The sequence below is a fragment of the Schistocerca gregaria genome, chromosome 4 (genome assembly GCF_023897955.1).
Source record: "Schistocerca gregaria isolate iqSchGreg1 chromosome 4, iqSchGreg1.2, whole genome shotgun sequence".
Lineage (NCBI taxonomy): Eukaryota > Metazoa > Arthropoda > Insecta > Orthoptera > Acrididae > Schistocerca > Schistocerca gregaria.
Window position 1 is genome coordinate 758,678,007 of NC_064923.1, and position 24,962 is coordinate 758,702,968.

Below are 24,962 nucleotides of genomic sequence, written 5' to 3' on the forward strand. Positions count from 1 at the left end.
GCTTCCTTCAAAATTGAAGAACTGATAATCGTTCTTGATTGAAACTTGCGTGTCTCAAATAAACCTTATGTATTTTCTTTGTGGACTGTAAAACAATGAACTTTGTCTCTAATGGAGAAGAGAATATTTCCACAACATTCCATTCTTTTTGATGTGTGTGTTGAATTGTGAAAGAATGAACTTTGTATCTAATGGAGAAGATAATAGTTCGACAGCATTGAGATTTCCTTTGGTTTGTATGTCTTGTGGAATGCACAGAATTTATCACCTGTAACTATGCTTTCAGAGAGTCACAGACAGCTGCAATGGAACACTCTTGAAGTCACTGAGACATCGAGATGTGTGTCATGTTTTTTGGCATGAATAAGCATTGATTTCCAATGTGCCGGTGCCCATGCACAGTAATATGTTCTGTACCATCCAGATTTGATACGTGTTTGCCAATTTTTACAAATGAATCCTATGGTTCTTTGAGTTCTCATCCACAATGCTTCAGATATGTGACAGCATTATTAAACTGCCCAATTGTCCATAACATGACTCATCAGCAAGACTGACAATGTCTGCACTGAAGAAAATACACTGCCTGGACCTGTTGCTGTGGGCCTTGTAGTCTCCTCCGTACACCTTGGACATTTCTCTAAGAATTCCATTTGGGCTGAATCATTTTTCCCATTAGAAACAAACTCAGGCCTTTGTTCTTAACACATAGCCAACACATCTCATGCACCATATTTGTGTATCGTGTCACACTGATGTCATCATTGAGAGGGCTGGTATAGCTCATGACATGTGACACAAGATATTTGTACTACTATTCTTTCAGGTCTTGACTTTCTAACCAGAATAATGCAGTGGTAAAACATAATCTTTCATCGTTTTTTATCTGCCCTCATACTATGACGTACTACATTTCATACAATGAAACGTCCATGAAACTTCCTGGAGATTAAAACTGTGTGCCGGACCAAAACTCGAACTCGGGACCTTTGCCTTTCGCGGGCAAGTGCTCTACCAACTGAGCTACCCAAGCACGACTCACGCCCCGTCCTCACAGCTTTACTTCCGCCAGTACCTCGTCTCCCTACCTTCTGGTCCGGCATGCAGTTTTAATCTGCCAGGAAGTTTCATATCAGCGCACACTCCAGTGCAGAATGAAAATCTCATTCTGGAATGAAAAGTCCAGTTTGGAATATCAATGATTATGAAAAGGACCTCTTGCTACTCACCGCAAAGACAACATGTTGAGTTGCAGATAGTTCGTAACAGCCTACTTTTTGTGCCTAAGTTTTCGGCCAAAGCTTGATTCAGGAAAGGAAGGAAAACACACATACATTCACAGAAGCAGGCACACCCCATGCACACACACGCACCATCTCCGGCCACTGTAACCAGGCTGCAATTGGTATTGGGGTAGGTAAAGGGGAGGGTTAGCAGAGAACTAGTGGGGAGAGAGAAGAATGTTGTCTGGCAGAATATGCAGGGGCTAGAAGGTGGCAGGACAAGGCTCTCAGGGGCAGCGTTGGGAGGCTGTGGATGGGCAGGGGAAGGGGGTTACGGGGAACAGAAAAGGAGGGATGCAGAGAAGGGGAAAAGAGTGGTGGGTACATTGGCATTGGCAGAGAGCGGTGCACATTGAGGGTGAGAGGACATGAATTGGTATGAGGGTGTGGGGACAATATGTTATCGTACATTGAGACCAGATTAATTTTTTAAGAATATGTTAAAAGGATAACTCCCATATTGTGCAGTTCAGAAAAGCTGGTGATGGATGGGAGGATCCAGATGGCTCACGTTGTGAAGCAGCCATGAAAATCAAGATTGTTACATTCAGGTCTATGTTGTGCTGTTAGGTGGTCAACTTTGCTCTTGGCCATAGTTTGGCCGTGGTGAAAAACTGGTTGGTAGCCATACCAATATAAAAAGCTAAGCAATCATTGCAGCAGAGTTGGCATATGGCATGGTTGCTTTCAGGCCTGACCTCTGATGGGGAAGGATAAGCCTGAGGCAGGACTGGGTTAGGAAGTGCTGGGTGGGTGGATTGGGCAGGTATTGCACCAGAGTCTTCCACAGGGATATCCAGATATCCATATGCCAATCCCAGTGGAAGACCCAGGTGCAATACCTTCCCAATTCACCCCTGCCCCTCCCCCACCATCACCACTACTTCATATTCCATTCCTGTCGTAGGGTTATCTTACCCCATCAGAGACAAGGCCACCTGTGAAGCAGCCGTTTTGTATTCCAGCTCTGCTCCAATCATTGCACTGCTTTTTAGGTCAGTATGACTACCGACCAGTTTTCCCCAGGATGAAAGGCCACTGCCAAATTGTGACCGAGAGCAAAATGGACAAAGTGGCACAACATGCAGCTGAACATAACATGCTTGATTTTAATGGCTGCTTCACAAACAATGCCATCTGGATCCTTCGCTCCGCCACTAGCTTTTCTGAAATGTGGAGATGGGAGCTATCCTTACAACACATCCTCCACTGCCAAAATTATCCTAGCCTCAGCCCATGATAACACAATGTCTTGGTACCCTCCCCCAACAGTTTGCTCCCCATCTACCCTATCATCTCCTCCCTATTGACATCCCCTCATCAACATGGTGTGCTGCTCTGCCAGTGCCCCCACCAGGCTTCCCCCCTCTCTGCTCCTCTCTTTTTCCATTTCCCATTCCACCACCATCCCTCCCACACACCCTCCCGACACTGCCTCTGGCAGCTTGTTCTGATGCTTTCTAGACCGTACACACTCCGCCAGACAGCGCTCTTCCCTCTCCCCACCTGCATCCCACTATCCCTCCTCCCCTACAGCACTCCAGATTGCTGCTTTCATCCAGTGCAACAGTTGCAGTTCAGCTACAGTGGCTAAAGATAGCACTCATGTGTGCATTATGTGTGCTTGCTTGTGTGAATGTGCATGTTTTTTCCTTTCTTTTCTGTAGAAGGATTGGCTGAAAGTTTAGTGTGTAACAGTCTTCTATAGGGTCTGGAATGAGAAAAAATATACGCTGGGATTGATCCCTAGACCTCCAGGACCAGAGACTAGTGCTGTATGTGCTGCACCATCACACTGTAGATATCTCATCAAATAATACTACTATTTCCTGCTCACGATTCGCTTGAATAACATGATATTGCTCTATGTCACTGTGGTCTAGGTGGTATTCATATTAATGGTGTAATTCTGGATGTTCAGCTGCGTAGTTATATCCATTTTATGCACAATATTTCAATGGCCGTCCCAGTCATCTTCTTCAGATGCTGTGAGCCATGCTCTAATGAGTACTAAATGCAGGGATTCCAACTGGCAGCAGCACAACTCACAGCACCTGAAAAAATATTGTGCATAAAAGGAAAACAACAATTCGGATGAACGGTTGGAAGTACACCGTTAATCAATCTGATGTGTCAGTAATACAGGTGGCCAATAAAGACAGTCACATTAGTAAGTTTATTTATGATACGTACATTTAATATTTCAGATATCATAAATTTGTATTGCTGTAGATTCTTCTGTGCTGCTGAGTTATATACAATGAGTAATGGTAACAAAGAGGCTCGAATGCTGATACAATCGGCTAAGTCACTGGTAACTAATAATAATTAGTAGCATTGTGCTATGCAGTTTTGTACTGTTGACAAGTCTGAATCTCATGCAACACTCTCAATGCAGTTGCTTCAAAAGATGTGCTGGCGAATTGGGAGTTGCATGCAGTGAGGTCATGTGTGTTTAGCATCCTCTGATGATGTGTATCCACAGTGCCCCCCATGAGAGACAGTGAGTGGCGGAAGAGTGAGCTTGCCCAATGGTGCGTTGGCACTTACTTTAGATGTGACACCTCCTGCTTAGCTCTGAGCAGTGTGCCAGTTACAGTTGACGAAGGTGCCCCATCAGTGCTGCTGATTTTGTGACATTATAAATTCTGACCAAAGCTTCCTTTTTCATCTGATTGTAGTTGACGTGTACCTTGTTCAATGTCTTAGGTATGAATGCTATAGGACAGTCTGTGCTGCCATCCTTGTGAGATAAGGCTACCACTGTTCTATGTAATGTGTGTACTGCAAGTACTAATGGTTTTTGCAGATCGAAATGCGTGAGATGTGGGCTAAATTTCTGGAAAGATTTTTCACATATTCCAGTATGTTTAATAGGACCATTTTTATGCCAGAGACTATGCAAAAGAGCAGCTATTTGCATTGTGTTCAGAATCATCTGATGTAGTTTGTTAGTTTGCCATGAACAGCTTGACATTCTCATACCTTTGTAAAAGAAGGAAATCTGTGATGATGATGATGATGATGATGATGATGACGAAGTCCCATACTCCGTGATGGAGCGCAGGGGAACAATGCGGGAGACCCGTGCCGCTGTGCTGGACAAGGTCCTAGTGGAGGTGGTCTGCCATTACCTTCCTCCGACCGTAGTGGGGATGAATGGTGATGATGAAGACGACACAACAACACCGAGTCATCTCGAGGCAGGAAAAATCCCTGACCCCACCGGGAATCGAACCCGGGACCCTGTGCTCGGGAAGCGAGAACGCCCTTGCGAGAGCACGAACAGCGGACAGGAAATCTGTATGATCTCGAAATGTTTAGTCAAGGGATGAGTGCCTGGGGTATGTATGACATGTCCAAATAGTTAGTTTAAATATTGAAAAATGAATGTTTCTGTAAATTACACTTTAGGTTGTGTAGAAAGTGTTCCACTGTGTTAGAGTCCCACACCCTATCCTATCAAGTCACTGTTAGTAAACTGGATGACCTCTTCAAACTCAGATTCATGTAACTGTTGCTTGTTTAAAAAATTTTCATGTGTGCTCATAATAACCAATCTTACAAGGGAAAGATCACCCAATTCCATTATTCAAAACCTTGCTGAGATTCTTCCATCGAGCGTAATTGCATGTTGCCAGAAGAGTGGATGTTAGTAAATTGACCAAGGACATTCTCCGCTGGATTCCAATATAACTGAGAGAACAGCCTAATGGGAGATCAGTAGATGGCATTAAGAAACACCTAGGGGCAGCAGTGTTGTGCATCACTGAAGACCACAATGCACAAAAATTGTGAAGCAGCCCTATATCCAGCACTGCATGTCATATGGGTGGTGGTGATACATATATTGTGTTGTTTGTATCCTACCTCTGAAGATACCATTCTGTGGAAATGTTGAATAAACCATGAAGTACATAACAGCAAGAAGTAGCTGTCACAAATGACTTCTGATTGACATAAATACAAAAACTGTCATTAATCATAACATTTCATTTGTGCTTAAATTAACATTTTATACAATTAGTAGAGAAACTGCAAAAACCCTCTTTTTATACCTTACTGTTCAACTCCAGTTTTTTCTGCTACTGATTGCTCATAATGATTGTCAAAGTATATACCTGCTGCAAAACTGGAAGCTTTTATACAGAGAATACTATTACTTTATAGTGGAGATGCTGAGTCGCAGATAGGCACTACAAAAATACTCCCATAATTATAGCTTTTGGTCATTAAGACCTTCATCAACAATACACTCACACACACAGATGGAGGGAAGGGAGAGGTGGGGAGGGAGCGAGTAGTGGAAAAGGAGAGAAATAAAAAGACTGGGTGTGGTGGTGGAATCATGGCTGTGTAGTTATAGAATGGGAACAGGGAGGGGACTGGATGGGTGAGGACAGTGACTAACGAAGGTTGATGCCAGGAGAGTTACAGGATCATAGGATGTATTGCAGGGAAAGTTCCCACTTGGGCAGTTCAGAAAAGCTGGTATTGGTGGGGAGGATCCATATGGCACAGGCTATGAAGCGGTAATTGAAATGAAGGATATCATGTTTAGCAGTGTGTTCAGCAACAGGGTGGTCCACTTGTTTCTTGGCCACAGTTTGTCTGTGGCCATTCATGTGGACAGACAGCTTGTTGGTTGTCGTGCCTACATAGAATGCAGCACAGTGGTTGCAGCTTAGCTTGTAAATACCATGACTGGTTTCACAGGTAGCCCTGCCTTTGATGGGATAGGTGATGTTAGTGACCGGACTGGAGCAGGTGGTGGTGGGAGGATGTATGGGACAGGTCTTGCATCTAGGTTTATTACAGGGGTATGAACCATGAGGTTAGGGATTCGGAGCAGGCGTTGCGTAAGAATGGACAACTATATTGTGTAGGTTCCTTGGACGGCGGAATACCACTTTGGGAGGGGTGGGAAGGATAGTGGGCAGGGCATTTCTCATTTCATAGCATGATAAGAGGTAATCAAAACCCTGATGGAGAATGTAATTCAGTTGCTCCAGCCGTGGGTGGTACTGAGTTACGAGGGGAATGCTCTGTGACTGGATGGTGGGACTTTGTGAGGAGGTGGGAGACTCGAAAGATAAGGCATAGGAGATTTGTTTCTGTTCAAGGTTGGGAGGATAACTGCGGTCATTGAAGGTTTCAGTGAGACTCTCGGAATATTTTGAGAGGGACTGTTCATCACTGCAGATGTGGCGACCACGGGTGGCTATGCTGTACAGAAGGGACTACTTGGTATGGAGTAGGAGGCAGCTATTGAAGTGGAGGTATTGTCGTTGCCCAGTAGGTTTGATATGGATGGAGGTACTGATGTAGCCATCTTTGAGGTGGAGGTCAACATCTAGGATGGTGGCTTGTTGCGTCGAGGACCAAGTGAAGCAAATGGATGAGAAGTTATTGAGGTTCTGAAGGAATGTGGATAGGATGTCCTCACCTTCAATCCAGATAGCAAAGATGTTATCAATGAATCTGAACTAGGTGAGGGGTTTAGGATTCTGGGTTTTTATAAAGGAATCCTCTAAATGGCCCATGAATAGGTTGGCATAGGATAGTGCCATGCAGGTGCCCATTGGCCGTACTGTGGATTTGTTTGTAGGTAATGCCCTCAAAGGAGAAGTAATTGTGGGTGATGATGTAGTTTCTCATGGCGACTAGGAAGGAGGTTATTGGTTTGGAATCCACAGGGAGTTGGGAAAGGTAGTGTTCAATAGCAGTAAGGCCATGGGCATTAGATTAGGAATGTTAATGTACAGGGAGGTGGCATCAATAGTGACGAGCAGGGACCTGTGTGGCAAAGGAACAGAAACTGTGGAGAGTCGGTGGAGGAAATGGTATGTCTCTCTTATTTAGGAGGGTAGGTTCCGGGTAATAGGTATTGGTCTATGAGAGCAGAGATTCTGCCATTGGGGGCACAGTAACTGGCCACAATGGGGCATCCTGGGTGATTAGCTTTAGGGACTTTAGGAAGAATGTAGAAGGTACGAGTGCAGGGAGTGGTAAGGGTGAGTAGAGAGATGGATTCTAGGGAGATGTTCTGGGATAGGCCCAAGGATTTGAGTAGTGACTGGAGATTGTGGTGGATTACTAGAAAGGGGTCACTGTGGCAAGGTTTGTAGGTGGAAGTATCCAATAGCTAGCGGACAACAGTGGTGTAGCCTTTGTCTGCAGGTAGGATTATAAGGTTGGGATCAGTTTTTAGATGGTGGACTGCGGTTCTTTGTGCGGATGTAAGGTTAGTTTGCATGTTGAGGGATTTGGGGAATAATGGTGAGGCAAGGTTTGAGGTTAAGAAATACTGGAAAGTTAACAGGGAGTGGTTTGGTGGCAGTGGGGGTGGATCACAGTTGGATGAAGGAGTGAACTGAGTTAGGCAAGGTTTAGTATTGGTCTTTGGTTGAGTCTGATTGGTAGGGTTGGTGGCAAAAATGTTTTTACACTGTAGCAACTGGGAGAAGGAGAGAAGGTTTTTAACAAGTCCTGCATGATTGAATTTGGGGGTGGGGCAAAAGTTAAGACCTTTGGAAAGGACTGATATTTCTGTGGGACTAAGGCTTCTAGAGGAAAGGTTCATGACTGTGTTGCGGGTCTGTTTAGGTCGTGGATTCTGTGTGGTGATGGGAGGGAGTTTTGGAGGGTGGGGTAGGTGTAGTAGGTCTGCGAGACAGGTTTTGTCAGCTGTAAGGGGACATGAGGGAGGTTTGGAGGTTGTTCTAAAGGTGGTGGACAGTGCTTTCCGAGGTGGGAGAAGGAAGTGAGCAGGATGGAAGGCTTTTTGAGGTGGCATTGTGCATGTTGCTCAAGTTCCTGCAGGGCAAGAGTTTCAATGTGTGTTAAGGTTCCAGGAAATATTATTACATTACATCCTGGATTTTCCATTGGTTGAATACTATTACTTGTCATCCTACTAACTCTTGTTTCCATTCTTTGGACCTTAATCCTGTGTCACCAATTTATCATCCACTACTGGATACGGACTCTTCCAGATTCCTTCATACATTACAGTCTTCATATTGAAGCATCCAAATTTATCCTGTTTGTTTGTTTATGTCATCAACTCATTTTAACACTAGGTCATTCTCTAGGCCTTTTCTTATCACAAGGAATCCAACACAAAATCTTCTTAGTTCATCTCCATTTAATCTCACCTTATACCCAGTGTATCTCTGTTTCATTTTTGTATCATTTACTGTCACATTCTCAACCTATGTCTTTCATATCCATTTGTTTGTCTTTCTGACCCTTCCAGTTATGCCCAACATGCGTCTTTCCATTACACATTGAGTACCTCTCAATTTTTGGAACGTTTGTTTACTTAACATCCATGTTTCATGTACATAAATTATTACTAGTAATATATCCTAATTATTGATTTCTATCTGTGATGCAGTCAGACTTAACTTACAACATTGTAATTAATTTTGACTATTCTGTTATTGTTGTAATGATTGTACTATATTTTCCTGTTAATGCCTCTTCAAGTCTCCTCTCATACTTGATTTGCTAAGTTACCCTACTCTTCATGTAAGTTGTTCTGTATTTGAGGCAAAGGAAAAAAAAACTGTGCAAATGAAGGGTGGTTTGGGAAAGACTAATTTACGCATTTTCCTTCTTCATCTCAATGGTTTGAAAACTCCTCCAAAGCTGCAGGAAACAATTTTGGTGAAATGGAGTACTTTTGCCTAGTACCTTCCTCAATTCAAACTTTTCACTCTCTCAATGTAATTGTTTGGGAACTGTAGCCTTGTTCATCAATTCAGTCATTCATCCAGTCATCATGTTTTGTGAATTAAATTGAGGAGGAGAACCATGAAGGATGCGGAACAAGTCAAGGTGTCCACAAACAGAAGACAGGAAATCAGAGAAATGGTTCAAAATGGTTCAAATGGATCTGACCACTATGGGACTTAACATCTGAGGTCATCAGTCCCCTGGAAGTCAGAACTACTTAAATCTAACTAACCTAAGGACATCACACACATCCATGCCCGAGGCCACATCCGTGCCCAAGAGAGGATTCATACCTGCGACCGTAGCGGTCGCGTGGTTCCAGGCTGAAGTGTCTAGAACCGCTCGACCACACCGGCCGGCTCAGAGAAGTGTAACCTATATACTGTATTAGCAGTGAACTATCACTATACTGCTTAATGCTATTCATGCTTGTACCAGCTAAATCTAATCTGGCACATTAGAAAGAAAACTAAGTTGCAACCTTCTCAGCTTCTCTAGAGAGCTGTTGTTAAGCTGCTGTTGGTAGCTTAATATTTACACAATTTTTAAAAGAAAATGATTACCTATATCAGTAAATACAGATTAGTGTTTATAGTAGATTACTACCTGTCACGCAGCTTTACAATGAACACTGCTACTTGCTGTGTTGCTAACAGGACTTTATACAATCCATGAATGTGGATATTTCAATAGTTTCTGGAAAAAGTGGCTACCAATATGTGTTTTTAATTGTCTTTTGAATTGGTGGTGAGTCACAAATTCTTGTGCTATGTTAGATGAGAAGTTGTTGAATATCTTCGCTCCAGGCTATGTAACTCTATACTGAATCCTAGACAAGTAATCAAAGTCTACATGAATATTATTTTTCTATCTTGTGTTGTAATTATCCAGGTAACAGTTAAGCTAAAACTGATTTTTATTGACAGCAACAAAAACCATTAAAGAGTAAATGCATTGGGAAATTAGTATAAGAATTCTAGACTCCTTTCAGGCTTATGCAAGATGTATGTTTATCTACTATACCCAGTATTATTACACCTCACTTCTGCCAAATAAACACTTTGTTCACTGTAGCTGAACTATCACAGAAGATATTCCATAAGGCATCAGGGATTGAAGACATGCAAAATAAGTGAACACTTGTCCATATCAATAGAAAATTCAGACGAGAAAAATAGTAAATATGAAGTCTTGGTGGCCAGGCTCTCTGACAATGCAACCACCAGTCTTTTCCTCCCTCAGTTCTTCTCATCTCTCCTCCCCCTCCCCCCTCCTCCACCATATCCTCCTGACACAACATCTGGCAGCCTTGTCCTGTCCCTGCTACCCTCTAGTCCTTGCATGCCTTGCTAGCCAGTGCTCTTCTCTCCCTCCACACCCACACCCTACTATCCATCCCCCTCACCCCCTTTCCTGCCCCACTCCAGATTGCTGCTTTTGTTCAACACAACAGTGCAGTCTGGCGAGAGTGGCTGGAGGTAGCAGTCATGAATGTGTGAGGTGTGCCCACTTATGTGAATGTATGTGTTTTCCTTTCTTTTCTGAAGAAGGCTTTGGAAAAAGCTCAGTGTGTAATAGTCTCTTCATTGTGCCTCTTTGCAACTCAATGTGTCATCTTTACAGTCAGTAGCAATCTATGCTTTCCATAGTTGTTTATAATTGTATTTGAATTTCTAAGAAGTATGTACACATCATGTGTGATGTATGACACCTGTTGCGTGAACTATCATTTTACAGGTTCAGTTACATCCTCACTGGAATCTGACCCATCAGCTGAAGTTAGTCACTTTCACATTCGGATGAGCAGCCTGGCAGTAGTTCTGTTGCACGAGGATGTGCTGACCGTTTGTGTTGATAGTGATGGAAGCATGTTAGCACGGTCTTCAGTGCAGCAGATGAAAACTATTGCCAATGATTTCTTCTCTGAACTTGGTCTCTTTGCTGTATCTGGTTATGGTCGCAAAGACTTTAAGGAGGCTCGGGATGTTTTCCTGAAAGCATGCCAACTGAACCACATCAGGTATTAAATCAACTTTATATAAAAAAATTTAAACTTGAGAATGTATTTGCCTTACAGACATTTGTAATATAGGAACCCCAAACAAGTTGTTTTGTGATGTCCATGTTCCCAATTGATTTGCCCAAGGTTTCAGTCAGATATTTTTTTGCTGTTGTATGTCTTTGTTTTACGTTAGTCTCAACTGTGTCCTCATTTTAAGAACATTGTTGCAATTTTTCCTATCTGTATACAGAAAAAGTGCGAAAACTATAGGATTTTCAATTTTATTTTAAAAGTTATATTGTATGTATATATGAAGTTTGATCATATTAATGATGGAAAGTAGACCAGCGAATGATGAGTAATTTTTATTTAAACAAATAGTTAAATATGCTAGACAGTAAACAGATATGTTTTCATTGTATTGGCCATGTCTCACACGAAATATTTTCAACTGTGGGAACAGTATCAATATACTCTCTTTATAAACTACCATTTTTGGGGAGTGTAACCACCTTAAACATTCAGTTTCATATCTTCATGTGAACAGAGGTGTTGACTGCCCAGGAATTCATTCTCTGCATGAAACAGATGAAAGTATGAATTTGTGTGATGGATGCTGGAGCAAATCCCAAATAAATTTGAATATTTATTTAGGAACATAAGCCACAACATGGGTGTTAACATTGTTACGGATCATTGTGATATTTGCAGCATTTGACATTTGTAAGATTAAGTAATGTCTTTCCAAAACTTGCTTCATGTAAAGTGATCTTTGTTGGAATGTTCACCAGCACAACAGTATCTGCATCTCTGAACATCATCAGTAGTGATTTTTGCCACATTGCATCACTTTTGGTTCTTTGCTCTTTAATAAGTATATACTTTGATTATATACGATGAGTAATGGCATACCACGGACTCATCACCAAATGCATTTCCTTCCAGGAAGCTGTGCCTCTCAGCACAATAACACATTAAGTACTCTTATGATTTTTTTTTTTGGTACAGAGAAGGCCAAATTACTAAACACCCTTTTCCAAAATAGTTTCACAGAGGAAGCATGTACTGTAGTTCTTTGTTTAAATTGTCACACTAATGACTATATGGCTGTTAAAATAAATACACACAAGATTAAAAAGTAACTTAAACTGCTAAACAAATGAAAGGCTAATGGACCTGATGGGATACCTGTATTACTCTACATAGAGTATGTGAAGAGCTTGCCTCTCTTGTTGTAGAAACATACTGTAGGTCTCTGAATAAGTGAAGTGTTTCTGACAATTTGAAAGTAAGCACAGGTCATTTTTATTTTCAAAAAGGGTCTGTTCCAACAGACACTCAAAACTATAGGCCTATGCATCTGAAGTCTGTTGGAGAATTTGGGAACATATTTTATGCTCACGTATTGTGACATTCCTGGAGATTGAAGATCTCCTGTGTAGGAATCAACAAAAATCTCCTGTGTTGGAATCAACATGGCTTCCAAAATCAACTATCGTGTGAAACCCAGCTTGCTCGTTTCATCCACAAAACCCAGAAAGCAGTAGATACTGGACCCCGAGGTAGGTGCCATTCGATAGAGTTCCACACTGCTGCCAATTGAACAACAGAATATCAAACCAACTATGTAATTGTAAATAAAATAGAAAGAAACTTCCACATGGGAAAAATACGTTAAAAACAAAGATTCCAAGACTTACCAAGCGGGAAAGCGCAGGTAGACAGGCACAATAAATAAAACACACAAACACACACACAGAATTTCTAGCTTTCGCAACCGACGGTTGCTTCTTCAGGAAAGAGGGAAGGAGAGGGAAAGACGAAAGGATGTGGGTTTTAAGGGAGGGTAAGGAGTCATTCCAATCCCGAGAGCGGGAAGACTTACCTTAGGGGGAAAAAAGGACAGGTGTACACTCGCACACACACACATATCCATCTGCACATACACAGACTTACCTTAGGGGGGAAAAAAGACAGGTGTACACTCGCGCGCGCGCACACACACACACACACACACACACACACACACACACACACACACACACACACACACATCCATCCGCACATACACAGACACAAGCAGACATTTGTAACGCAAGTGTCTGTGTATGTGCGGATGGATATGTGTGTGTGTGCGATTGTACACCTGTCCTTTTTTCCCCCTAAGGTAAGTCTTTCCGCTCCCGGGATTGGAATGACTCCTTACCCTATCCCTTAAAACCCACATCCTTTCGTCTTTCCCTCTCCTTCCCTCTTTCCTGAAGAAGCAATCATCGGTTGCGAAAGCTAGAAATTCTGTGTGTGTGTTTGTGTGTTTTATTTATTGTGCCTATCTACCGGTGCTTTCCCGCTTGGTAAGTCTTGGAATCTTTGTTTTTATCATAAAAAGACCATGTAGATAAAACTGGAGAGATTTGAACCCATGTAGAGGCCTATTGGCCACTGGTTCCTCCTGTGAACCATTTGCAACTGAAACAGGAAAAGGGGGGGGGGAGTGACAGTGGTACACAAAGTATCTTGCAACACACGCTGCGAAGTGACTTGCAGAGTATAGACTTTGATATATTTTTTAATGAAGGTGACAGCTTTCCATTAAGGGTATAATTTTGTTAGAACTTCTTTTTGGTCACATCATGTAAGGTCAATTATAAAATGAATTTTGACTATGTAGGATGTGCTGGGCTTAAACTTCCTGGCAGATTAAAACTTAGAGCTGGATAAGGAATCAAACCTGGCGCCTTTTTCTTTCACGGGCCAGGTCCCAGGTTTGAAACCCAGTCTGGCATACAGTTTTAATCTGCCAGGAAGTTTGTAAACATAACTAGTTGCAACGTATTCAACTTTTTTCAACATATTGGCGTTACAATATAGACACACACACAAAAAAGCATACAAAGCGTGTTTGGTTATTATAGGTACAAATTAAAGGGGGAGCAAATAGGCCTAATATACACAACTGAGTACACAACCACTTTACAACACAGTTCCCGAGGATTCAAACAGCCGAAACCCACTTCAAGACAAACACATTGCAACAAGTGTTCCATGTGGCCACCATTCACGTGAAAGTAGGCTTCAACATATTTCCTCATTGTTACCCGTATACATTCAAAAATCCCAGGCATGTTCCGAATGCATTGACAACCATGTACAATGCATTCCCTGACTTCACCGACACTGTTAACAGGGTTGGAATACACCAAAGCTTTTAAATGTTCACACCTAAAAAACAAATGAGTTCACTTCAGGGGACCTGGGAGTATTGGCAAACCATTATCGATATATTTGTTATCAGAGATTCGTGCTACTTATTAACGAACAGTCACGTGAAAGTGTGCCATCACAGCTTCGTGCCTCTATCATATACACATCTTTTTCCATAAAGAATGTCATCCAAATAGTCTATTAGCTTGTGTTGCAGAAAATGAAGGTATACAATATCAGTACATTGGCCAGGTAAGAAATGTGGCCCTATCAACCAATCACTAACCACACCTGCCCAAACATTAACGGAAAATCTCAATTGCTGTGTCATCTCAGTGATATTGTGTAGGTTCTCAAAAGCCTAAAGTTTGTTTACTGGATGTTCATAATACCATCTTGGGCAAAACATGCTTCAGTCTTATACAGGGTGTTACAAAAATGTACGGCCAAACTTTTCAGGAAACATTCCTCACACACAAATAAAGAAAAGATGTTATGTGGACATGTGTCCGCAAATGCTTAATTTCCATGTTAGAGCTCATTTTAGTTTCGTCAGTATGTACTGTACTTCCTCGATTCACTGCCAGTTGGCCCAGTTGAAGGAAGGTAATGTTGACTTGTGCAATCACGTCATCAACATAGATTTTCTGTGAACGTTTAGGCAGGCATTCTTGGTGATGTCTCGATTGGGCCCCATGTTCTTCCGCCTACGCTCAATGGAGCACGTTATCATGATTTCATACGGGATACTCTACCTGTGCTGCTAGAACGTGTGCCTTTACAAGTACGACACAACATGTGGTTCATGCACGATGGAGCTCCTGCACATTTCAGTCGAAGTGTTCATACGCTTCTCAACAACAGATTCGGTGATCCATGGATTGGTAGAGGTGGACCGATTCCATGGCCTCCACGCTCTCCTGACCTCAACCCGCTTGACTTTCATTTATGGGAGCATTTGAAAGCTCTTGTCTATGCAACCGCGGTACCAAATGTAGAGACCCTTCGTCCTCGTATTGTGGACGGCTGTGATACAATACGCTATTCCCCAGGCTGCACCAGCGCATCAGGGATTCCACGCGACGGAGGGTGGATGCATGTATCCTCGCTAACAGAGGACATTTTGAACATTTCCTGTAACAAAGTGTTTGAAGTCACGCTAGTACGTTCTGTTGCTGTGTGTTTCCATTCCATGATTAATGTGATTTGAAGAGAAGTAATAAAATGAGCTCTAACATGGAAAGTAAACGTTTCTGGACACATGTCCACTAAACATATTTTCTTTCTTTGTGTGTGAGGAATGTTTCCTGAAAGTTTGGCCGTACATTTTTGTAACAACCTGTATAACATGCACAAGAGAAACTGTGCCTCATTCCATGTAATATGCACTGCATGGTGGAGGGTAAAACACATTCTGCTGCAGCAGTCCTAGTACTTGCTTGTGCCCAGTATTTCTTCTGCTTCTTGTAATATAGGCTCTTCCGTTTGTTGTGTCAACACTGTTCTCTGTTTAACTCTATGTTGCCTGTTGGATTTACATGAGCCGGTCTCATGCAGTCACTGATGGGACATAGTAAACACTGCTGTCTATTTTGAGGATACCTTTACATGAAGTGAATGTGAGCCAGTTCTTCATTTGAAAATGTGTGGAGCCATGACAACTGCTTTAAATGTTACACAGGCAAAGTACATTTGCAGTTCACTTTGTTTATGCTGCAGCCTTGGAGCTTGCATATTGCCAGAGCTTGAGCTGTGATTGGTTTCTTCAAGGTAACTTTTCACTTTACACCAGTGAATGTAATATGCTTAACTAATTGACAGTGATGTGCCAGCAGCATAAATGTAGCTTTAGACATTAACAGTGTTGTGACACTGGCATTACTACACTTGCGCATATATTGTATTGGGGAATTCGTTTACAGACCCACATTTATCAGGGTTATTTGCTTATTTTGTCGTCCTCTGCTTGCTCCTTTTATTTTTATGTATAATAGTCAAACACATGGTATGAGACAGGTATGCTCAGCTGTTGAAGAAAATGAATTGTGACAGGGTACAAAAATGCAACAAGACACTGCAAATGTAACAGCAGATTATACACACTGTGGTCCTGTTGATGATGGGTGATGAACTATCAGCTTACAAACTTGATTGCTGCAGATAGGCTGTAATGGCAAGCTGCACATGATCTGCTACTCTTTGTGATGGCTTACAGGATGTGTGGAACAGGAATGCACTTTCTAAATTCCTCAGTTGTATATGACCCAGTCATTCACAGGGATGTGTGTGTGTGTGTGTGTGTGTGTGTGTGTGTGTGTGTGTGTGAAACTATGAGATCTGAAAAGAGTACTAGTGTACAAAAAAGCTGTAAACATTGTGTTGCAAAACAATTATTTCTTGTTGAATTTCAATGCAAACAAGTTCAAACAAGCAGTCTGCCACAAGGAAGGGTGTTAATACTAGCTATTTTTCAACACCTATACTACTTATCAATCTTTTTCTTGTGGCAGTAAGTTCTTTACCTATGCAAACAATTTGGCTTTGGCAGTTCAGTAGGAGTATTTTGAAGATGTTAATGGCAGTCTGGTAGCTGATCAAACCATGCTCTTATCCATGAAAAGTACTGTTTGAATCACTTTTTTGACTCAGGTAGTGATAAAGTTAAGGTGAATTAGAACTTTGCATTATATTAAGATACTGTTTTTGTAAATCCTATGCATTCACAACTGAACCCTATTTCAGTAACATCATTATGTGGAAAGACAATCATACACCAGACAGAGGAATTGATGAATAGTAGAAAAATGCACAAATAAGGAATTTTAGGCCAACATTCAAATTTGTGTTCTTTGCACATATCCAAACAAAAATATGTATGTTATATCAACCACACCATTCCTCCACATTCCCAGCTTCTCTCTACACTCTCTCTAAATGCTTCGTTATACATCTCTATTCTGTGAGTGGTTCTCTTTTCTTATTATTCCATATAGGACTTTGTATTATTGTGTGATTTGTGTACAATATTATCATTTTATAAGATTGGTACATCTAACTAATTTTCATTGGAGAGAACATATGCACACTGTGATCTCTCAAACTTCCTTGTGTGATTGAGTAATGGTGTGCCTCCTGGTGTTCTGTGAAGTTGTTGTTTCCATTTTATACACGTAATAAGATATGCATGAAATGGAAGCAGCAACTCAGCAGAAGATCCAGAAGCACACTATTAACATACACACACTGTCATATTCCATGTTTGAATCCTTTTTTTGTGCAGGCTTTTGGCGGCTCCTGTGATAATTGAAGGCAATGAAAGAACAACAACACAAGCAAGTTCTGTGGCAGGTACCCTTACAGCTGCAAGTCTTGAGGTTCTCGAGTGTCTTATAGACAAGAAGACACCTTCACAAAGAGCAAATGTGGAATATGTTGAGGTCTGTTGCTTTTAGACCTGAATAGTTCTAATTAATATTTCATGGGTAGATTATAAAATGAGATGCTAGTCAGTCAGCAAAATTAATTGTTTGTTCCTTGATGTTAACTCCGATTTATGACTTCATTCTTTGTAATGCATAAACATGATTCTTTTATTCAAATAAGTATAATTTGTTATTTCATTTTTTCATCTACTTCATAATCGCCATTTTTTGCTGTAACGCTGAATGTGTTTGTAGTGCATGTGATGCTGAAATCTATTAACTTCTTTCAGTTAATTCTTGTTGAAACTTAACTGTTTTTTTTTTTTTTTTTTTTTTTAAAGAAAATCTATAGGCACATTTTCCAGTTTTTGCAAGTGTTTTCCAAATTCCAAGTCAAATATTCAGAGGTGATTAAAGTAAAATAAGAATGTAAGTTCGGGAAGTACTCCAGTCAAAAGTTCCAAATCCAAATTGCGGTTGACAGTCTGCAAGAAGTAGCAATATGCTTCAAACAACAAGAAGCAAGTTTGCTAACATAAATGTGGGAAATCATGAAAATCTTGTGATTGAGACCACTGAGAACTGAAAAAGAGTATTGATTGATGTCACACAGTTTGTTCATGTTTTTCTTTAGCATCACACTAAATATAAACAAATAATGGAGACATATAACAATATTGTGAGAAGGAAAGTTGGTACTCATGATATAGCGGTGATGCTGAGTCGCAGATAGGCACAACAAAAAGACTCTCACAATTAAAGCTTTGTCAACAATACACACACACACAAATGCAACTCTCACACACGGCTGCAGTCTCAGGCAACTGAAACCACACTTTAACTGAGACATAATGTATATTCATTAGCTTTTAAGTGGTGTGTCAATATTTTGAGTTGTCACCTTTGTAAGTGCATTATGTTTACACGATTTCTATATTTATTAAGAATCATTGTGATTATTATGACTGCTAGAGAACTCAGTCATATTGTTTCATAATCTTACAGTCTGTACACCGTATTTAGCAGTATCTCTGTTCATAAACACACCTTTGACACAATATCATTTGCTGTGGTCTATTGCATGGAATAATAATCTGTTTATGATCAGGTGCATATTGTGTGCTATCACATACTGATGAAGCCTTAGCATAAAAATTTATAATTTTTACTCACTTATGTCTCTTGTGATTTCCAATTTCCTTTGCCTTTCTCTTTATAACTATGCTGAATTTTAAATATGACACTCCATTGTAGACATAGGTGTTCACATCCTGTACTGTATTGCTGAAATTCTGATAATGACTGCCGCACCAAAAGAATATATATATTTTTTAAAAGAGCAGATATTTAGAAAAACAATAGTTTCATTTTCTGATGTTTAATGAGATCGTTCCATATTCTAGTACATGGACATTAGACCAGGAGACTCCATTCATGATACATGATTTGCTCCAAATGTTAGTAGGAGTAATAATAGATACAAAATTGTTTATACTGTAATTCTTTTGGCATCAGTCAGTTCCTTCCCTTACAGATATTATTGCTTGATACAAAGCAACTTGTTATCCAAAATTCAGGAGCATAATCTGCTTTCAGACTGTAACTTTTATTCTTGTTATTTATGTGTTTTCTAACTCATATGGAGATTCTTTTTGTCTCTCAGTGTTTATTCATTGATATTCACATAATCCATATATTACTTAGTCAGCTCTATTTAAAAAGTAATTTGTTTACAGTTGTTGCGGTTTTTACGATGCACTGATGCAGAAGAAGGACAAAATACTTTCCCACTTCATTCTCAACCTGACTTGAAGTTAGTTTTCAAGTACACAGAGAAAGCAATTAACCATGGCCAGCTGAGGCATTATACACATCCACGTACTGATCTCAAGTATGTAATAATAACATCGGATCTGCTTTATTCTGTATCATGATAGTCAACATTGTGACAGGCATTTGAAACAGCAGTCCATAGTTTAGCAAAACCTCATAAGTAGAGTTTATTGTAGAGCAATGTTCTTTTGAACATGTATGTGTGCAGTCAGATATAATGATTTTTATGTGCTAGATATTCATTAGTGTGATGCTTTTTTTTATACTTCACGGTGTAAATTAATTCATTTATATGATTTTCAGGTTTTTTATGGCTCATGTACAAATAATAGCCATATGTCATAAGAACTTAAGGTTTATACCTCTGTTGTCAAAGCACATATAATAAATTTAGTAGAGCCTGGTTAACAAAGTGTTAACTAAGTTTGACACCATTTAAGCCCCATCATTTCCTTTGCATTCCAGGGTGTCCCTCTGCTGCTGAACCCCCCTCCCCCTCCCCCTCCCCCTCTACAATTGCAAAATGTACTTCCAGAAAGGAACAAGAAAGTATTAGTGTTTTGCAAATTCTTCAACTCTTCTAGCAGATATTTTGATAACTAATAAGTTCTCGGCACCGACCTGCCTGCAGAAGGTGACTTCTGTAAATAAAGCAAAATATGTTGTTGTTGTTGCTGTTGTGGTCTTTAGTCCTGAGACTGGTTTGATGCAGCTCTCAAGCATTAAAGCTGCATGCCCTTAGGAAAAATTACGGCCGTAGTTTCCCCTTGCTTTCAGCCGTTTGCAGTACCAGCACAACAAGGCCGTTTTGGTTATTGTTACAATGCCAGATCAGTCAATCATCCAGACTGTTGCCCCTGCAACTACTGAAAAGGCTGCTGTCCCTCTTCAGGAACCACATGTTTGTCTGGCCTCTCAACAGATACTCTCTGTTGTGGTTGCACCTACAATGCGGCTATCTGTATCGCTGAGGCACGCAGGTCTCCCCACCAACGGCAAGGTCCATGTTTCATGGGGGGTGGGGTAGGAAAAGATAAGACTGTAAAAAAAATGTAGTAACTTTTCTTGGAGGACATATTTTACATTTGCTGTCAACTTTATTCTCAAACACCTCAGTTGACTGTATATACACTTTATAAACCGTACATTTTCTTGAACATGAAATTCAGGTCACAATGGCTCACAGTATTAAGTATAGAACAAAGAATGATGTAACAGCAGCTCTTATACCAGAACAAAACTTCATGGTTATTATAGTTATTATTACATATATTCCAAAAGTTTTTTGTGTCCCTGTGTTAAACACTAGATCAACACGTTAAAAATAATTTTTTCACTTAATTAATTGACAGTACTAAATTCTACTGTATACTTACAAAACACATAAGCAGTCTGTTTACATCTACATGATATAGGAAATAATAAACAAGAAAACTTTGCATGGCAATGGCATGAAGATCACAATTTTAAAAGGAAAATTCCATACAGCTATGGATTGGAGTCATGGTATGGATTTTGTATTAGAGTTTTTACAATATTCTATTTGAACAACCATTGTTAATTTACCAGAATTGTGAAATTACCTGTACTTATGCTGTTTACATTCTTATATTGTGTGTGTTGTGGGTATATAGATTTTTCAGTATTATTACAAAGTAAACTTTTTCTGCTCCTCAAGCACACTGAGACTTTTAAGCCGAAGCTTTATGGATAAATTTAAGCTTTTACGATGAATTACAATTAAATAAACTTTGAAAGAAATAATGCTGAATATATCAGTGAAACATGAAGGTTATCTTTAACACATTATTTATGGCTTCTGCTGGTAATTCATGATTTTGGGGCATTTGTGTCCCACTTACTCTGTCAGTTGCCATTATAATATAAATGTGGATACAGCAATATGCTGAAATGTTTGTACAAACTTTTGCTAACTGTTCATTTTGCACCATATCTATACAGTTTCTCGTATAACTTCGCCACCCATGTAGTTCAACACAAACTGAATTTTTTCATGCTCATTCAGCTGCGTTTGGCAATTTTTGAAATCTGTAATGAACATAATGAGGTGCAGATTTACTTTTGATTGAAATTATTTGATGTGACTTTAGCTATCCTGTGGATTCAAGACTGTTGTCAGTTTAGTGATTTTTACCCATGTTTCAATTTTGTGTTTCTTTTCTTTCCCAAACTGTTTAAAAATTTTCTGAGGTGGATAGATTTACCAATTAGTTTGCTCAATTTTTTGCAGTATTTGTTTTTGTGTTGCCTTCCCTTCTGAATTAGTTGTGACTATATTCTTCATACATTTCCTTGCTGATTCTTTGCAAAACTCTCTCTGACCCCCCGACCTTCTAGTTCTTGAATTTCCTTTAAATACTAGCTCTCTTAAATGCATTTGCTCTTCTGCTCTCTCTCTTTTCCATTCTTCCCTCTGCTTTTTAGACTTTTTTTTGGTTACTTCACTTTCATGTTTTCTCTCTTCTCCTGCTACTTTTCTTTCTTCTAGTACATTAATGTTTCCATAACAGACCTAAACATTAAGCTGTTTGGATCTGCTGGGGTTTCACCCTAGCAGGTATCTTTTTGTGAATACCAGGTACTATAATTCCATTATTACTTTATCTCCCCTATTAACTTTGACAATTAACTTATGCATAACATTCCAGGTATACCACTCTTGCTTTTCATTTCAAAAGCCTTTCTCCTGAGGAACATTGTAATAGCAAATACATCAACAAACATAGTAGTGCCATTAGATCCTGTAATTACTAATACCAGGTCTCATCCATTCTCCAGCCATCCTTAATTATATGCGAACTGAACAGGACTGCCATGGTATATTGAGCATCTTGAAATGCTAGCCTTATTTGGTTTGAACTTTATGCAGCCTACTTCATTCTGTTTTGCTGAAAACCAATGTTATGATGTTCTGTGGCTGTGTGAAAAGTAAAAGTTGATTCATGAAAAAAAGAAAACAGCAACCAGTCTCAATAATGCTATTTATTTACATAAATAGCGCTATTACTGGTTTCAAAATGATAGGTTCATTTTCAGACAACTGTTAGTTTCATATTACATTTGATGTTTTAGGGTAGTTGTTGGCTGCCCCCCCCCCCTTTTCCCCTCTTCCTCCCGCTTGAGACAAAACTTCCTTTGGGGTGATGGTGCTCTATTGAAAAGAAACAATGTGATAAATGGCCTATTTAACTTGAACAGTACCTAATAATGAATAGAAACAAAGTAAACAGATCTCTGAGGTAGAACTGTTTGAGTTTCAGATTACTTGCATCAAAATTCCTATATCTTTATGTTTCGCTGTCAACTGCCAGTGTTCACAAAATAGGAAAAAAAATTATAAACAGTATTATGAAAAGTATAGATTGCTACTCGCTGAATAGATGACATTGATTTCCAGACAGGGATCGTGACTGTTACGTGCTACATCATGACTGTTACATGCTTTCAGCCAAAGCATTCTTCAGAAAAGAAAAATGCATGCATATTCACTCCAGTAAGCAGACCTCATATACACATGACTGCTATGTCTGGCTACTCTAGGCAGACTGCAACAGAAATGCATCGAATGGGAGCAACAACCTAGAGTGGGACAAGGAGGGGTGAATAGAGGGATACAGGTGGGTCAAGTGGAATCGGCAATAGTCTGTCAGAGCACATAGAGCAAGACAGAACTGCCAGTCACAGTGTTGGGGGAGGGAGAGGGGTGGGTGGGACATGGGGAGTGGAAAAGAGAGGAGCAGAAAAGGTGAAAAGACCAGTGTGTATGTCAGCAGAGAGCAGCACACAGTGAGAGTGGGGGGAGGTGAATTGTGAGTAGGTGACAGGACAAAGGGGGCATATGTGTTTTGTGTTTGCATGTATGTGGTGTGGGTGGAAGTCTGCTAGTTTGTGTGAATTTGTGTGCATTTTTCTTTTATGAAGAAGGCTTTGGACGAAAGCTAAATGTCTAACAGTGTTTTCGTCATGCCTGTCTACAACTCAGCATGTCATCTTTACGTTGAGTAGCAACCTGTCCTTTTCATAATATTGTCGATATTCCAACTTGAACTTCCCATTGTTAAAAAATATATACAAGTACTTTTTATTTGTAAATATGCACATAATGTGTAACACCACACACAGAGACCATACAGTTTTTGTCATACAGAGGAGTGTACACAAAGGTGGCGATAATCACAGGTAAAACAGTGACAAAGTATTTCTCACTCAGAGATGTATGTACACTGATGTGACACCAGGAAATTTATGATGTATAAACATTTCATTACATGCAATTTATAATGAATGAGTATTGATGACAATTAAAATAAACATATAAAAACAATGAAAACTTGGAATAACAATGATGTAAGGAATAGGATAGATTATTATTCACCATGAGGATGACCAGTTTAGTTGTAGCCAGGCATAACGAAAAGACTGTTACATGTGTAGCTATCGGCCAAAGCCTTCCTCAGCAAAGGAAAGATATACACATTTACACAACCAAGCATGTCGCACTCACCCAGCTGCCACCACTGGCAGGTCTGACCAAAATCCAACTGTCATGTAAATAGCAATCTGGATTGGGGCAGGGAAGTGGAACAGATTGTAGGGTAAGGGTGGAGAGAGAGAGAGAGAGAGAGAGAGAGAGAGAGAGAGAGAGAGAGAGAGAGAAGAACACTGTCTGGAATGGTATGCAGTGTCCAGAGATTTCCAGGCGCATTGTCAGGAGGGAGTGAAAAAGGTGGAGAGCGGGAAAGGAGAGGAGCAAGAAAGAAGGGAAGCAGGAAAGGTGAAAGGATGGACAGGTACACTGACAAAGGGCAGCACACAAAGAGGATGAGGGAATGTGAAAAGGCAGAAGGTGATAGAGCAAGGGGGCGGAGTCTGTTGGGTGGAGGATTTGGGGGCTGAAGGTTACTGTAGGTTGAGGCCAGGATAATTTTGTGAGCAGAGAATGTATTTTAAGGATAACTCTCATTTGTTCAGTTCAGATCTGGTGATGGAGTGGAGGATCCAGATGCCTGGGTTGTGAAATCAAGCTTATGTTCCATAGCATGTCATGCCACAGGGTTGTCTACTTTGCTTTTGGCCACGGTTTAGCAGTAGCCGTTCATCCTGGGGGACAGCTGGCTGGTCATCATACCAATATAAAAAGCTGTGCAGTGGTTACAGCCAAGCTGATACACAATGTGGCTGCTTTCAGAAGTGACCTGACATTTGATGGGATAAGATAAGCCTGTGACAGGACTGGAATGGGAAGTGATGGTTGGGTTGAACAGGTCTTGCACCTAGGTCTTCCACAGAGACATGATATCTGTGGCAAAGAGTGGAGATTGGAAGTGGCATAGGGATGGACTAGGATGCTTTGGAGGTTGGGTGGGTGACATAACACCACGTTGGCAGGAGTGGGAAGGATCTTGAGTAGGATGTCTCTAATTTCAGTGCACAATGATAATGAAAGCAGTGACGAAG

At 40.4% G+C, this 24,962-nt stretch overlaps 1 protein-coding gene across 3 annotated transcripts in view; it reads left to right on the forward strand.

The window, feature by feature from the left end:
- Window positions 1–24,962, forward strand: part of LOC126266719 (autophagy-related protein 2 homolog A) — a 492,161-nt gene that overhangs the window by 155,260 nt on the left and 311,939 nt on the right. For all 3 annotated transcript variants that reach the window (XM_049971191.1, XM_049971193.1, XM_049971192.1), the window contains 3 exons: window positions 10,761–11,043; window positions 17,510–17,666; window positions 19,388–19,542. In XM_049971191.1, the coding sequence (XP_049827148.1) occupies window positions 10,761–11,043; window positions 17,510–17,666; window positions 19,388–19,542 (595 nt within the window). The remainder of the gene's footprint in view (window positions 1–10,760; window positions 11,044–17,509; window positions 17,667–19,387; window positions 19,543–24,962) is intronic.